Below are 17,425 nucleotides of genomic sequence, written 5' to 3' on the forward strand. Positions count from 1 at the left end.
TGACAACTATTGTCAAATAGAGCTCCTTTAATTCTTCTTTTGTCTCGATAATGTTTTTGTTTTTTTTACTTATGCAAGTCTCTTGTAACATAATAGTGGTGATAAGGCACAATTTTACTTTATTGAAAGACAAAGAGCGTCCGTATCTAGGAAAGGTTCAACAATTACTGTTTTGAGCATTGTTTAATTTGGTCTAAAGTCACGTCCAAGATCACTTGAGTGAATAAAAAGAAATTCTAGTTTATAAATCTAGTGCAACCCTGTATTAATTTTTCCTCAGCTGACTGGCCACCGAGATTAGCCGTCACCTGCTGCCCTCTAGTGTTAGACACCGCAACGTACAACAAATGGGATCAACTTTGATTGTCCACTCTTTAGTTCCTTCACAATCGATATATGTAGAATTGTCTTGATATTGTGATTATGATGCAAGTTTCTGAATAATTAATTTATAAACAAAATGAATAAAATAAATTCATTTATTGATGGGCAGCACGGTGGCGCAGTGGCACTGTTGCCTGAGTTAGACTCCACCATCTGGCCGGGGTGTTTCTAGGTGGAGTTTCCATGTTCTCTTCGTGATTGCGTGGGTACTCCAGCTTCCTCCCACAGTCTAAAGACATGCAGTTAGTGGGGTTAGGTTAGATATAGGATTCTAAATTGCTCATAGGTGGGAATGTGAGTGCAAACGGTTTTCTGTCTTTATGTGTTAATTGAAAGAGGATGGATGGACATTAATAGACTGATATTTTTAACATTTTAATTCTTTAAGTTTAATTCTTTACAGACTTAGGAAAAAACCAGAAAGTGCAGTTTACTGTTGTTCAGTTGTGTCATTTCCATGATCCTTAATAAGTCTTTAAATGAGTCAAGGCCAGTATATGTGAGCATCCTGCTCTCAACCAGTGAAAAAAAAACAAACAAAAAAAAAAACCCCAAAAACATTCACCAACAAGATAAGCCATTACACAACCTGGCTCGTGTAACAAAATTCTCCTGTTGGTAAGAAATGAGAATCTTGCAAATGCTAATGAACAATGTGACACCTTACAACAACCTTTATATAAAAAGAACATCGTTTTTTTCAGTGAACCTGCGAATAGAGCCAGCTATTAAGTAATTCGGAGCTAAGCGTCATCTTAAAAACTGGAAAGAAATTCCCAGGAGATAAATTGTAATCAAAACTTACTTTTGATAAATGACAGTCATATCAATCACCCATACACAAACCACAGCATTGTGTAGTTGGAGAAAAAAAGGACTTACAGAACTAGCTGTATATGTTCCTGATTTTGGTGTGAGCTGGTTAGGCTGTGTTTGGTCCTTCTGGTTAAAAAATGTGTTTGAAATCGTCAGAGCTTAAAGAAAATAGATTTGTGCATCAAACTAGCAATAAATCTACTCTGCCTGCATACACACATGTAATACAGGCACCATGTATAAAAATACAGCACATATGAAATGTGCAGAATGTTCAATGATGTATTCCCAATGTGTATAAAACTCATGTTTATTGTGCTAACCTACCAGCATTTCAAAATTTCTGTATTTATTTATCTTTTCCCTGCTCACCCTTCCTTCCTCCCATTATTCCGCCACCCCTTCCACGCTCTAAAACACTCCAGGAATTAGCCGGGAAGGCACGGCATCGGTGTAGCGTTTCCAGTCTTTGCCATACTTGCTGCTGCAGCGGTGTTCATCGCGTACACAGCGGTGGACCAGCAAGATAGTCATGTAAACAATGTAGAAATATGGAAGCATGTGGCCGAAACCACACGAGGCACAATAGGCCAGAGAGCCCATCAGATCACCGGTGTAGTTGAAGTGCCGGGCCACGCCCCAGAAGCCTGAGGTCAGGAGCTTGCTGCGGTGCATGCCGCCATCAGCTGAGCGATACGTGCACTCGATCCATGTTGGTTTGCGGCCCCAGATGGAGCAGGAGCCCTCTGTGCGGCGGAACAGATCCTTCTGGTGGTTGGTGGAGCGAAAGATGTAATACCCAACGAGGCCGAGCAGCAAGACGGTGAGGGCGTGGGCATCAGAGAGCTGCACTGGGTGGTACACCAGGTACAGACCCTGAAGAGACACAAACGCATTCATTCTTAATGGAAGCCATCCAATTATCAAGTCAAGAGTATGAGAAAAGCATTTACCGGTAATACTGCTGAAGTTTGATCTTGTTTATCCTTTTGTGTGTTTTTGAGTGTTAGAATTTACATATTTGTTACCTGCAGTGTGTAGAGGTATGGCAGCCAAACACAGTCTCCCCAGCCCAGATACCATCCAAAGTGGTCATGACAGATATCGATGGTCTTCAGGTACCACGCCTCATTCCAGAAGAAGTCCAGTACATAAATAGCCTATCAGAAGCAGAGGCTTTTTACTCAAATTGCAGCTTTAGATTTCAGATGTTTCAATTTTCATCCAACAAAAGTTTTCTTTAAAGTGGGCCAAAACCAAAATAACCTCAGTGAGCCAAAAGCTCCAGCTTCAAACTCGTATATGCTCAGTTTCAGGCAGGCTTTGTACTATTCCTAATACGGTCATCTCAGACACACAGCACTAACTGTGAGAACAGAAGCACCACCCACCTCTTGTTCAAACTCTGTTTATAAGGGAGAGTGACCTTTAAGAGAGAGGCACTAAATCGAAATCAGGCTGAGGATGAACTGAGAGGTAAAGTCAAGAGAGCTCAAGAATAAAAATGTTTTTCAGCATTATGGATCTGCTTTAATGAAACATGCTGGAAATATATCATGTACATCTACACACAACCTTGACGTGAACATGAAGGATGCAATGCTCTGTTGTATTTTAAGTTTCACAACATACGGTGGGTTAGATAAACTCGTACTGGGATATAAACCCGGATATTGACAAAAAGTTTGAGATAGTAGAAACATTTAAAAACACAAGAACAACACAAAATTCTGAATCTGAAAAAACAGAAATGTAAAGAAAGGATTAATATTTACAGATCTAGTTTATTTCTATGTCAGCAATGAAAGGTAAGTTAAACCTGACCTTCTGTCATTGAACACAGTTTGTACCAAAGATCTGCTGAGTTGCATTCTACCACTGAAACAGATGACACTATCTAATCTACTCATCAGAGGCTTGCTCAGGTTAATCAGTCTGCAGCCATAGTTCACCCGTTTAATTATGACCGTGCTTTAGAGCTTCCAACAGAAGAACTGTGAAAGTAGGACACATCAGGGCTTTTCCTGCCTACAGGGATTTATGAGCATCTTGAGGAGGTTTTATCCAAAGCTCGATGAAAACATTTTTTTCCCCTTGGTCCTTTATGATGTCAGTGAGTGCAAATACCTACAATATGGCCTTCTCAGACATACAACTACTAAAAGCTTCTTTGAATAGGGGCAGCAAATCTGGAGCTAAAAAACACTTATTTCAGGGCTGCAACAAGACTAAATAAGAATGATTTTGAACAGTAAACCTTGCAAAGCCACTCTAGCAGTGCAAGTATAAAAATATCCTTTTAAATCATTCAACTTTCACCTGAAATTGTGAAAGAAGATTCATTTAATTTAAACCTCGTCTTACCTGCAGTACATTCACCAGGATCATGGAGTTGGTGATGTAACCGTAGAGTTCTTGTTGCTTGGCCATGTAGGACAGATTGATTAGAGTCCAGGCTACGATGCCGGGCCGGCCGTTGAAGAATAACTTGAAGTCAAACCACTTGCCTATGCGGGGGTTGAACTCAATGCCCATCATGTAGTTATAGAAGATGTTCCCTGTGAACTTGCTGTACAGTCAGACACAGAGATGGAAGAAAACATGTTCAAAAAGTTGCTTTAAATTTCTACTCCTCCTACCTCAGTGACACGTGTGCATCAGTACTCACCAGTCCTCTGCATTGGTGGGGAAAAGATACGCTTTTATGAAAGCGAACGTGGACACAGCATAGCCCAGTATGTTAGCGCACCACAGCAGAGGGATCCAGTTGTCGAATATGATCGTGGGAGAAAACCAGTGGAAATAACGTGCGTTGGCAAACCACAGTGCATGAGTGATGAGCCAGCACTGCAGTCCATTGATCTCATACTTGTTAATCAGGCCTTGTGAGCAGAGAAAAAAAAAACAAGACAACTATTTCTACATAATGCTTTGATAATAAAAGCCAAAATCTATTAATCTTTTCACAGGCATGGGTATAAAACAGGTCCTCATAATTAAACGAATGCTGTGGACTGATGAGTGGGTGTATATGTGTGTTAATTACCAGCAGGAGTTCGTGCTCCTTCCTGCACACCACCAACATAGCCAGGGATGAACTTGTGGGTTATATCAGGAAAACACATGTACAGGAACACCTAAAGGAAAACACAGAGCATTTGAACTAAAAGACAACAGACAGTTTCTCTGAGTTACACGCTCTCAAACTCCCCTGCTTACCTGGAAGCTCACCCAGATGGCATAGATCTTAGCAGCTGACCACGAGAAGGAGGGTGCCCGGGCCCAAATGGAGAGCAGGGTGGCCTCTCCTTGGTACAAATCCAACACAGGCTGGGTGATGGAGCATTCGTACTGATCACAGGCCATCACAAAGTAGAAGACAATGAAAGGGGCAAAGCAAAGGAGGCTTATTACACTAATGAGGGAAAACCAGTCCACCTCCCTGTGAACAGATCACACATGCACACAGATACAGTGTTAGGACATCAAGCTGAAACATTATTCACCTGTTTCATCTTTCTCTAAATGTGAAATGTGAGTGCAGTACTCTAAACCTAAATACTTTGAGCCTCTCTTAAATAAGGGTAATAGGACCCCTAGAGGTACTTTACGGTACCGCATAAGAAACTGAAGTTTGTTTTGTTTGGGGTTTTTTTTTTACCTCTAAACTATCTATTATGAATAATTCCTAAAATGATTAAACATTTATTGGTTAAACAAAACAATTGCTAAGATAAAACTCCATTTTAGTACCAATCAGAATCTGTCAACTGCTGTAAAAACTCACTGATGGAAAAGGCAAAAGATTACGAGAAAGAATTACAACAAAATAAATCCATCTATCCATCCATCCATTCTCTTCCACTTATCCTTTGCAGGCTCGCGGGGGACGTGTAAATGATGACTTGGTTCCATGAAGCTGGTTTGCACAATAACAGGAAACTAGAACAAAACAGCACCAAAATGGAATGCAGTCGTTTTTTATTCTCTTGCATTACACATGTGGAGAGGTCAACTTCTACCATACATCACATGATTCAACAAAAAAAGGAACTGGAATTATGGAGTTTTTTTGTGGATTATCATTAAACTTTCATTTCTTAGTCAAGTGTCATTTCTGCAAGGGAAACGGTAATGACCGACTGTCAGTCTGAAATCTATCAAAAACTGTTTAATGGACTGGCTCGAAATTTTGCACGGGCCTTCGCTTGCCCAGGTGATCAATTTTGAAATCTTTTGTTCCTTGGCAGCTCATCTGTCATCACCAGCAGGTAAATATCATTTGACTGGTCTTATTGTAGATATTTATGGTTTCCAGGTGACAAATCCTAAAGCTGCAGTTATTGTCTCTAAATAAATCAATGGATCGATTCTGCACTGATGTATCACAGATGACTGCAGAGACTCACAGACCAGCCTGGTTATTAAACTGGGAAACAACAAAAAGTACCACGCCAGCATACCTGACGACACATTTGCAGCAGGTGAATGTGAACTGTAATGAGTGCTGCTCTCCTTGCGTTTTCAGGGAAATAAATCAAAAAATTATAGGATAGACTGACATTTATTTGGGGTTATACATAGTAATTAACAGCTTAATATTTCATCTAAAGTCATCATCAGCTCCAGTTTGTGACAATAATGTGTTTATGACCAAACACTTGTCAAAGTAACGACAGTCTCATTAGCCTCAGACGTACATTCTGATTAATTTTTAATCTTACCACTTCTCCCTGGTGCATTACTCTCCGTTTATATATCTGTGTGTCTTCTCCCAGCTTTGTACCAAGGCTCATTTGTGTGCCATGAATATATGATGTGTGATCAAACTGTTTATGATGCCATATCCCAATGACCCAGATAAGTCTGCAGATTGTGTTCTGAATTTCATGGACTTGTTTAACAAATTGTTCCAGGATGTTGCTGAAAAAACAGTATGTCAGTGTTTTCGTTTATAGTTTGTGGAAGATTTGAGTTTTTTTGTTCTTTTATAGTCTTAATCTCAGTAGAAATTTTCTGGCGGACCTCAAACTTTACTTTGTTATCAAAAGTTAAATGCAACAGCATTTTGGTCTTAAAATCCAAGACTAAACTTGAAATCACTTACTGATGTCAGTTAAAAACCAACAATAAAGTAATAATAACACATCTGGTCAAGCTTAAGAAAGCTGCTCAAATCTGAAGGGAAACTAAAAATCTAAATATGAAACGTCTGTGACACAAAGAACAGATTCTTTTTATCAGCATTTCCTGACTTTAAACACCAAACATTATTTTTAGTATTATTATCTTATTAAGCTTACATCATCCCATCTCAGTACTGTATACTGTGCAGCAGGTTGGCTAGCAACACCTTTTATCTCTTTGTCATAATTTTCAAGGTTACCATCAGTGTATTACAAGTGTAATAGCACTGATCTATTACAAGCTAGATCCCAAGTAATAAGGAATTTAGTGTTTTTAGGCCATCTTTGTATACAAAAGCAAGAAAAGCTATTTTATTTGCCTACAGTTTTATATATTCTAACATAAACCTGGCCCATGGTCAGGTTTTCCAGACCTATGGCGCTTTCACACCTGTCATGTATCGCACAGATATGTACAGTTAATTTGTCTAACAGTGTATATAGTCCGATGACAAAAACTTGTTTTTTTAAAAAATACTTTAAAAGTGATATTTAAGGACTCTTTCATCATCCTGTACATGTATGTAGACATACTTACATTATGATCATAATAGTGAGACAAGGGTTCGACTGCAGCTTGTTTCAGATAAATAAATAAATACAATTGCATGTGTGGAGAGTGAGAAAATAGTAGCATTGTTTAATGGAAGCATTTTCTAAAAATTTTAGAACTTAAGACAATTAATTTTTAAGGTCTGTGTTTTCCTGGCTTAAAAAATGCATTTCATGGAGTAATAAAACTCTGAGTCAAGACTGCTCTGTGTATTTAAGCCAAACATGTCTATGCATTTTAACATTATTTCTGACTATATGATAAACAAAGATTATATGTTTTTAATGTCCGAGTAGATTGTTTGCAGGAAAGACTCTCAACAACTTTTTTAGGACTTTCACAGAAGTTTGTGAAAACTGTCAAGGAAAATTTCGGGTGTTTTTTCAGTGAATTCGACTCACCATGCTCTCCCCCACTGTGCTAGCTGCTCCTTCTGTTCAGATCTTTTCCCATTGGCACTGTGCTGCGGTCGTCTCCTGGTGGTCTCCATGGTCACTGCTCCACTCAACTGTGGTGAAGAATTTTGTTATCAGTTTATAATCTGTTATCTACAAATGTGCTGCACTTTGTGCACCACTGCAGTAAGTCGGTCAGATACTCAGTAACTTTCACTGAATGTGCCAGCAGTAAGTAACAGCCTGTTATTAACCAAACAGATGTTACCTTCTAGTTCACATATTGACTCTAGTCTTTTGTGTGTACTTGCTGAACAAACCCTCCAGAGTCACAATGTCACTGCAAATCTAATCATGCAGCTTACTCCACAGGCCGCACGTTTATAAACAGATAATGTGCTAATTGGAGGAATAAAGTGCAAGTCCTTGGAGATGTGCAATAACAGACAGACCCAACTCGTTTAACAGGAAACCTGATGGCACCTTATGCATGAAATCATTTATTCTTCTTTGTATCTGTTTCATTTTCGCTTCTCTCTTTCACACAAAGACACAGTCACGTCTCCTTCCCATGCACTGTTGCTTTACTCTAAACTTAACTGTAACCCATCCTAAACTAAAAAAGGCAAGTACTAAAACTTACTTTCCAGGAATTTGCATTATCTGCACAAACAGGGGGCGGATCCCCAGAATGTGACCCTGTGAACCGCCCCACAAATATGAGTAACACAAATGCACACCGTTCTGCAGCACTAAAGCTACCATAACAATAAAACTGGAAAACTTCAGCTTAAAACACTTATGGCTTTCATATATATATATATATGTATAGTCTAAACAAGTAAAAACACGCTGTTTTAGCAGCTTCGTGTAGAAAGCTATATCTGACGGGGGAGGGGGAAACCCATCGTTGTATAACGTAAACAAAACCGTTAATTTCCGGATTCTGTGTTGATAGTATGATTGTTCAGTACATATGTCAGATCCACTTCCCATAATGCAAACTTAATCTACCGTGACCGTTCAGAGATAACTGCGTCCTTTGTTCCGTGCACGGTGGATTTTAAAAAGCACACTCACAATTTATTCACGGAGTACCGTTAAACACACGCTACACAAATGCACCGTGACCCACTCACCTGTAGATAACCGTAACAAATGAGGGACAGCCTTCTCCCTACTCCTTTCTTCTTGCCCAGGTGCTCGTTATTGAATAACAGCTGGAGAGAGCTCACCTTTCAGCCACAGACTCCGCCTATAGCGCCATTACGTTGTCAGAGTCAGCCAATGGCAATCAAGAGAAGGCGGGCAGGGGAAGAGATTCTGATTAGTGATTGGGTGATGCTGACTGGAGCCACAAGCGCCTGATAGCATCACTTGTGGTTGAATGGTTTAGAAAGACTAGACAACAAACTTCCGACAAACACATTCTCTGCCCTTTGACATTTGGGGATTAAAAAGTAAATGTATTAAAAAAAAAGGTTAATTACAATAATACTCAAGATATATGTAAGAAAATGACAGACAATTATTCAGTTATGTGTTGACATCGACACACCACAGATTTGGGTCTCTTAAAAGTGTTTTTTTTTTTAAAACTGATTAAAAAATTAAAGAAGAAAATAAATATGAACATTTCAATTCCTAAAAAAGGTTGAGAAGTTGTGCAAAATGGAAGTAAAAATAAAGTACAATGACAATAGAGGATATCAAATGTTCAAGTGGAGGCATTTTATAATTTCATTAAAAAGTACTTGGTCATTTTGAATCTGATGGTAGCAGCATGTATCAACAAAGCTGGGATACCTACTGAAAAACAACTGGAGGAACATTTTACCACAAAATAAGTTAACTGAAAACAGATCATTAACATAACCAGTATAAAAATAGCATCTCAGAGGAGTTTATTCTTTCCTTTTTTAAAGAGTTTCTTAGTAGTACAGATGGGCACAGGTTCATCAATTTTCAAAAATAAACAAAAAGAAAAAAGATTCAGAGAATTAGACAAATCAGTATTGGATGTCAGTGATCTTCAGGCACCTGAGGCAGCATTAAAAACAGGCAGAATTCTGTCATAAAAATCATCCAGAAATCTTTTTCTGGGAAATCCATTTTGACCAGGATATAGCCTTCAACGCACATATTAAACAAATATGTAAGACTGCTTTCTTCCATTTGCCCAACATCTCTAAAATTAGGAATATCCTGTCTCAGAGTGACGCTGAAAAACTAGTTCATGCATTTATTACTTCCAGGCTGGACTACTGTAATTCATAATTATCAGGAAGTCCTAAAAACTCGCTGAAAAGCCTTCAGTTAATCCAAAATGCTGCAGCAAGAGTACTGACAGGGACTAGAAAGAGAGAGCAGATTTCTCCTGTTTTGGCTTCCCTTCATTGGCTTCCTGTTAAATCCAGAATTGAATTCAAAATCCTGCTCCTCACATACAAGGTCTTAAATAATCAGGCCCCATCTTATCTTAATGACCTTGTAGTACCATATCACCCTATTAGAGCACTTCGCTCTCGCTCTGCAGGCCTACTTGTTGTTCCTAGAGTATTTAAAAGTAGAATGGGAGGCAGAGCCTTCAGTTTTCAGGCCCCTCTTCTGTGGAACCAGCTTCCAGTTTGGATTCAGGAGACAGACACTATCTCTACTTTCAAGATTAGGCTTAAAACTTTCCTTTTTGCTAAAGCATATAGGGCTGGATCAGTTGACCCTGAGTCCTCCCTTAGTTATGCTGCAATAGGCATAGGCTGCCGGGGGACTCCCATGACGCATTGAGTTTTTCCTTTTCAGTCACCATTCTCACTCACTATGTGTTAATAGACCTCTGCACTGAGGCACACTTGTAATCTCTGTCTCTCTTCCACAGCATGTCTTTATCCTGTCTTCCTTCTCTCACCCCAACAGCAGATGGCCCCGCCCCTCCCTGAGCCTGGTTCTGCCGGAGGTTTCTTCCTGTTCAAAGGGAGTTTTTCCTTCCCACTGTCGCCAAAGTGCTTGTTCATAGGGGGTCATATGATTGTTGGGTTTTTCTCTGTATGTGGTATTGTAGGGTCTACCTTACAATATAAAGCGCCTTGAGGCGACTGTTGTTGTAATTTGGCGCTATATAAATAAAATTGAATTGAATTGAACTGTGCAGATTATTACTCTGTCATGTAAAAAATAAGAAGTATGCGAACATGATCCAGAAATACTGTTGACTTCTCTGGGCCAAAGGTCATTTGGACCAAGGCAAAGTGGAAAACTGTTCTGTGGTCAGATTGATTCAAATTAAAAATTAAAAAAAGACACCACAGCTGGATTATAGGGGATCAAAATGCTAATGCTAAATGCTTAAATTGTGCATTTTGTTGTCTTGTGACTAAAATATGGATTATGAGATTTCATTGCATTTTGGTCTTTTTTTGTTTCTTTGTTTTTTATGTTTGAATTAGCTTGTCATCCTACCCTACTCAGTGCAATGGCTAAAATTCATGTATGCATGTACATATCCCAGCCACTAGATGGCAGAACTCAGCTGTTACATATATAAATATTACAGAAAACATATACCAGTGCTATATAAACTCCAACTAAACACAGAGACACATCAGTCTGAGTACAGAATGCATTCAGAACTGCCACCGAGTGTATATTCATACATGCACCAATTGTCAGTGCTGTGGAGGGGACTCTTAACAGCACGTACTCTGCGGGATATCTCAAAGAGGGCAAGCGTCTAACTTTCTCAGATGAATCTTTATTGCTAACATAAAATTCAGTGGTCCACCTCCCCCTATATGGCCAAGTGGTATAAGAGGTATGAGTTGTTGCTGTTCTTTTTTCCACTCAGCCAGCTACAGCAGCTGTAACATATATTAAACATCTGAGGTCTACTAACCTTCCAAAAAGCAGGCCCCATCTTCTGAATATCAAAATAGTCCTGTTTTTTTGAATAACCGGCATATCTCATGTAAGCCCCTAGATCTGATTTTTTTGCAACTAGAATCATAAGTGTTCCTCCGGGAAATAATAGGAAAAACAAATAATTTACTTTTGGATATTATTGTATGAAGATGCTACATGATTGCATCATTTTTTGAACAGGACTGAACACAATGCAAGATCCTAGATCTGATTTCAGAATGTGAAAACTAATATAAGCCAACAGAATTAAGAGTAATGATTAAAAGCTGCACAGGAGAGTCCTGGTTATTTGTCTATCTACTTTTGCAATCTGAACAGCTGATGAGGAGCATTTTCTGTGTGCTGCTGCCACTAATGTTGAGAAATTCCTGTCTCATTAATTGTGGGTTTTTTGGTGCCATGTTAGAGATTCCAGCAGTGCATCACCCTGTCCATGCAATCAACATCAAACACAGACCTTCTGAAACTATTTAATAACAATAAATAGATGGGGGTGCCTGTGCCCTGGGCATGAAGTCACTCTATACGTTTAAACACAAGGTTGTAAGTTTATTTTTGCAGTGTTTGGAGGATTAGAAGATAAAAGAACTCAGTCCTGATTTTGACTCTTCTGCAAGTGCCTCCCTGCTGAAAAGCTCTGTTTCTTGTGTTAACATCTCAAATAACCCCCATCTCTCTGCTTTTCTTCAATTTCGTTTAGTGGTCTTTAAAACTTGCTTCCATTTCTTCTAATTCCTCCCTTATCTCCCTCTGTGATTTCCCACATGTTTGTTTTTCACCAGTTTTCTGTTTCTGCAGTCCTTATTCTCTTTCCTCTCCTCTCTTCTATACTCTTTGATCAGGTGCCTTGTTGCTATGCTGTATCCAGACAGTGTGATGTATCTGGGCCAAGCAGCAGTCAACAAAACTTCACAATGGCTGTCTCTAAGAGAAAGAAAAGATTTTGTGCTGTTGGTACCTTTTGTTACCTTGTGAAAGGTGAAATTTGATGTAAAAATGTGCCAGTCTGCTCTCGGGGAGTTCAGTCATTGAATACTTTTGTTTTTTTATTTTTGGATTCCTGTGGAAATTTCACATTGTTCCATATGCAACAAGCCATATTAGTAGGCCAGGAATCACATATTAATGAAACCCAGTCAGTTAAAATTACACTGTTGTTATTGTTATACCTTTTTTTCCTGCTTCTTTTTTATTTTTCTTTATATTTGTTGTTCATGGCTGTTGTTTACTTTTCATTGACTTCTGCCTGCTGCACTCTGTGTGTAATGAGAGGCACATAAAGGCTTTGTGAGGACGTTCACTGACATTAATGTATTTCGAAGCCTGTTAGGTGTCAAACCCTCATAACCTAAATTTGCACATTATTGCATATCATTTGTTTTGTATTACTCTAATAACTGGGAATGTTTTAATCCATGTGAGCTGCGGCCGCAAGGTGGTTGGTGCCTGCCGTGGTGGTAATCCCCGAACCAAATGGTGGACACCAGAGGTGAAGGGAGCCACCAGGCTGAAGAAGGAGTCCTATCGGGCTTGGTTAGCCTGTGGGACTCCGGAGGCAGCCGACAGGTATTGACAGGCCAGGCGGAATGCGGCTCGGGCAGTGGCTGAAGCAAAAACTCGGGTGTGGGAGGAGTTCGGAGAGGCCATGGAAAAAGACTTTCGGACTGCCTCGAAGAGATTCTGGCAAACCGTCAGGCGTCTCGGGAGGGGAAAGCGGTGCTCTACCTGCACTGTGTATAGTGCTGGTGGAGCGCTGCTGACGTCGACTGAGAAAATTGTCAGGCGGTGGAAGGAATACTTCGAGGACCTCCTTAATCCCACTGACACGTCTTCCGAGGAGGAAGCAGAGTCTGGGGATGAGGGGAATGACCCGCCAATTTCCGGGGGCGAGGTCACTGAGGCAGTTAAACAACTCCTTGGTGGCAGAGCCCCTGGTGTTGATGAGGTCCGCCCCGAGTTCCTGAAGGCTCTGGACGTTGTAGGGCTGTCCTGGTTGACACGCCTCTACAATGTTGCGTGGAGATCAGGGGCAGTACCCCTGGATTGGCAGACCGGGGTGGTGGTCCCCATCTTTAAGAAGGGGGACTGGAGGGTGTGTTCCAACTACAGGGGGATCACACTCCTCAGCCTCCCTGGGAAAGTCTATGCCAGGGTGCTGGAAAGGAGAGTTCGTCCGCTAGTCGAACCTCGGATACAGGAGGAACAATGCGGTTTTCGTCCTGGTCGCAGAACACTGGACCAGCTCTTTATCCTCTCAAGGATACTTGAGGGTGCATGGGAGTTTGCCCAACCAGTCTACATGTGTTTTGTGGACTTGGAGAAGGCATTCGACCGTGTCCCTCGGGGTGTCCTGTGGGAGGTGTTGCGGGAGTATGGGGTGTCTGGCCCATTGCTACGGGCCATTCGATCCCTATACAACCGTTGCAAGAGTTTGGTTCGCATTGCCGGCAATAAGTCGGACTCGTTCGCCAGGGCTGCCCTTTGTCACCGGTTCTGTTCATAATTTTTATGGACAGGATTTCTAGGCGCAGCCAAGTGGCGGAGGGCTTTCGCTTTGGTGGCCTCAGAATCTCGTCTCTGCTTTTTGCGGATGATGTGGTTCTGTTGGCTTCATCAGGTGAAGGCCTCCAGCTCGCACTGGAACGGTTCGCAGCCGAGTGTGAAGCAGCGGGAATGAGGATCAGCACCTCCAAATCTGAGGCCATGGTTCTCAGCCGGAAAAGGGTGGAGTGCCCATTCCGGGTCGGGGATGAGTTCCTGCCCCAAGTGGAGGAGTTTAAGTATCTCGGGGTCTTGTTCGCGAGTGATGGGAGAAGGGAGCCGGAGATCGACAGACGGATTGGTGCTGCGGCTGCAGTGATGCGGACGCTGCACCGGTCCGTCGTGGTGAAGAGGGAGCTGAGTGTAAAAGCGAAGCTCTCAATTTACCGGTCGATCTACGTCCCTACCCTCACCTATGGCCACGAGCTGTGGGTAGTGACCAAAAGAACGAGATCGCGGATACAAGCGGCAGAAATGAGCTTCCTCCGAAGGGTGGCTGGCCTCTCCCTTAGAGATAGGGTGAGAAGTTCGGCCATCCGGGAGGGGCTCAGAGTAGAGCCGCTGCTCCTCCACATCGAAAGGAGCCAGTTGAGGTGGTTCGGGCACCTGACAAGGATGCCTCCTGGGCGCCTCCTGGGTGAGGTGTTCCGGGCATGTCCCACCGGGAGGAGGCCCCGGGGCAGACCCAGGACACGCTGGAGAGATTATATCTCTCGGCTGGCCTGGGAACGCCTTGGTATTCTCCCGGATAAGCTGGAGGAGGTGGCTGGGGAGAGGGAGGTCTGGGCTTCTCTGCTTAGGCTGCTGCCCCCGCGACCCGGCCTCGGATAAAGCGGATGAAGATGGATGGATGGATGGATGGATGGATGGATGGATGGATGTTAAACAGACCAGAGATACATATGCACACACATCAATCTCCTCCTTTTGATTGCCTGGATGTGATGCAGGCCCATCAGTTGGGCAGACCATGAAGATAAATGTGTGCATGTGTGGCACATGTTTTTTAACGATCTAGATTTTACTTTTTGTGACATTCAAGCCTCTGTTTCCTTTATGATTCGTGGATTATTCAAACTGAAAAGGTTAATATGAATATGAAAGTGCACGGAGGAAGGTCTGTGCTCTGTTTCTGCGTGTTTGCCTGATTATTATAAAAAGAACTACTGGCAGTGGTGGCATGGCACATAAGGTGGGTGGGTGCTGGAACTGGGGGTGGGGTGGGGGTTTGTCTCATTGCCTGACATGTCTTACTCTAATCCGATCCCCTGGGAGAGTGCATGTGTGGGTCTATATGCCTGTATAATGTTCTGAATTTATGAATATTGTTTATACGTGTGCCACTCTCGATCGTGCATACTCTGTGTATGACTGTGTGCTCACTGTGAGTGTGCCAGTGTCTTCTGCATGTGAGGCCCATGCTGCATCATAGACACAGTGCAACATAGCTCTTAAATAATTTACAAATAAATGAAAGTGAAAAATTAATGAGAGCAGATTCTTTCTTCTGTTTGTCCTCCTCCTTACCCCCACCACTGTCCTGATGTAAATATCCTCGTGGCCTCCAATCTCCTGCTTAGTCTCACTATCAGCATTGTCATTAGCATAAAGACTCAATACACAGCTTATTCTTATTACTGTATATCTGCAAAAAATGTACCTACAAATTAATTTCAGAAGGACTTTAAGCTATGCGTCTCCATCCATTCATCCATTTTCTAATGAGTTTATCATATAAAAGTTCACAGGGACAGCCTGTCCCATTGTCTCAGTATTGCTCTTTGCTAATAATTTAAATAATATAATGTATCCATAATGTATAATGTATCCACGATACATTGTCTCATGTACTTTAGCATAAATCTATCATATTGTATAGGAAAATTGATAAAGCCTGCATAGGTAAAAAGCACTATCCTGATATATTTAGAGCCTCAGTTGGTAGTTTCAAGTAGTTTCATGATGTTCAATAGAAAACCAGTTAGAATAAAAAAGAAGGCTATGGCAGGGTATTCTTCACCATCTGATTGACAAGTTGCTAACCTATGAGTGTACAGAGTCTCTCGGTTCCTCAGTTATATCTAATCCTTGCTAGTGAAGACCAGTTACAAAAAAACAAGATGGCTGTGGTGAAAATGCACAGCTTGAGGTGACAAATGGACTATATCACAGTAGCTACATCTGTCTTCCATATACTTCTAGATCAATTTTTGACCAGGTCAAGGTCATGGTTTGATTCAGAGATGGCAGTGTAAGCAGAGAAGCCCAGACCTTTTACATACATGCATTTTCAGCACTCAGAAGATGCTGCAGTCAGGATTTCCTTCATTCTCCTGCCCAGCTAACTGCTAAAAGTCTAATGAATTTTAATAATTATAACTCTTCTCTGGAAAAGCATAGTGGCCTGTTTCTCAGTGTAGTATTGTTGTCATTCTTATTTTTCACTTCTCTGACAAATGAACTTTATTTTGAAGGGGGTCATATGTTGCAGACTAAAAGTTTGTTGAAGGCAGTTAACACGAGCTTTAATTCAAGGTTAGGCTTCATTTATAACAGGAACAAAATCATGATGTGATCTGAAATTCATATACATTTGTGACAAATCAGTTGTACCAAAACAATATAATTACTTGTAAATACCACTTTGCAATGAAGTAGTGAAAAACAGAGATTTAAGTAATTTTGTTAAATAAATGTTACTTTTGTATTTCATGCTAATGTACATAACATGTCCGTGTATTAAACATGTAGATGTAATGAAACCAAATGAAACCATTGAAACCCAAAGAGCATCCCATGGGGCCCGAAGAAAGCAGCCCAGCTGGGCATCGTGATGAGTCACTTCACAATAATTTATTTAGAGAAATTCCAACACTGATGACGTCCGATGACAGATTCTGATGTTTGTGAAAAAAGTAGGTCACATCAACACAGATGATTTGCTGTTTAAATTTATCAAATCACACAGGGAGCTTAATTTGTGTTGGGTTACTGAAGGGACATTCAGTGAGTGCAACATGTTTTTTAACCTCAGCTGGCTCAATAATGCAAGCAGAAAAGTCAAATGTTTAAATGTTAATTGTCAAATGTTGCAGTTAAAAACGTATCTGTTTAAACTTGCTTTTGGTTGATTTTGTTTTGTTTGAGATTTTAATGTCTGTTTGCTGCCTCTGTAAAGCACTTTGTGATTTTATCTTGAAAGGTGCTATATAAATAAAATTTTACTTTACTTTACTTTACTTTAAGGAGACCATGCTGTCCAGAAAGCTTTAAGTTCCTCGGAGTCCACATCTCGGCCGACCTTACCTGGTCCACAAACATCTCCCACCAGGTAGGGAAAGCACAACAAAGGCTGTACTTCCTCAGGAAACTACGTCAGGCCCAATTACCCCAAAGACTGCTAGTAAACTTCTACCGCTCCACCATTGAGAGCCTTCTGACTTACTGCTGCACACTCTGGTTCAACTGCTGCACTGCGGAGGACAAGAGGAAACTGCAGCGGGTGGTGAGGGCAGCAGAGCGGGCAATCGGCACTTCACTAACTCCCCTCAGAGACATCTATACTGGCAGACTTCAGCAGAAAGCCAGCATCATCATTAAAGACCCCTCGCACCCTGGACACTCACTTTTTTCCC

General features: G+C 41.2%; 1 protein-coding gene across 1 annotated transcript; it reads right to left on the minus strand.

Moving 5' to 3' along the window:
* Positions 1-746: 746 nt before the first annotated feature.
* dhcr7 (7-dehydrocholesterol reductase) lies at positions 747-8,613 on the minus strand. Its single transcript, XM_003437582.5, has 8 exons — positions 8,474-8,613; positions 7,341-7,447; positions 4,420-4,642; positions 4,247-4,337; positions 3,869-4,082; positions 3,565-3,769; positions 2,229-2,360; positions 747-2,076 (listed from the first exon to the last, which is right to left on the minus strand). Exons 2-8 carry the CDS (start codon positions 7,427-7,429, stop codon positions 1,612-1,614), a joined length of 1,419 nt encoding a protein of 472 aa, XP_003437630.1. The 5' UTR covers positions 7,430-7,447; positions 8,474-8,613; the 3' UTR covers positions 747-1,611.
* Positions 8,614-17,425: the final 8,812 nt, after the last annotated feature.

The sequence above is a fragment of the Oreochromis niloticus genome, linkage group LG1, assembly GCF_001858045.2.
Source record: "Oreochromis niloticus isolate F11D_XX linkage group LG1, O_niloticus_UMD_NMBU, whole genome shotgun sequence".
Classification (NCBI taxonomy): Eukaryota; Metazoa; Chordata; class Actinopteri; order Cichliformes; family Cichlidae; genus Oreochromis; species Oreochromis niloticus.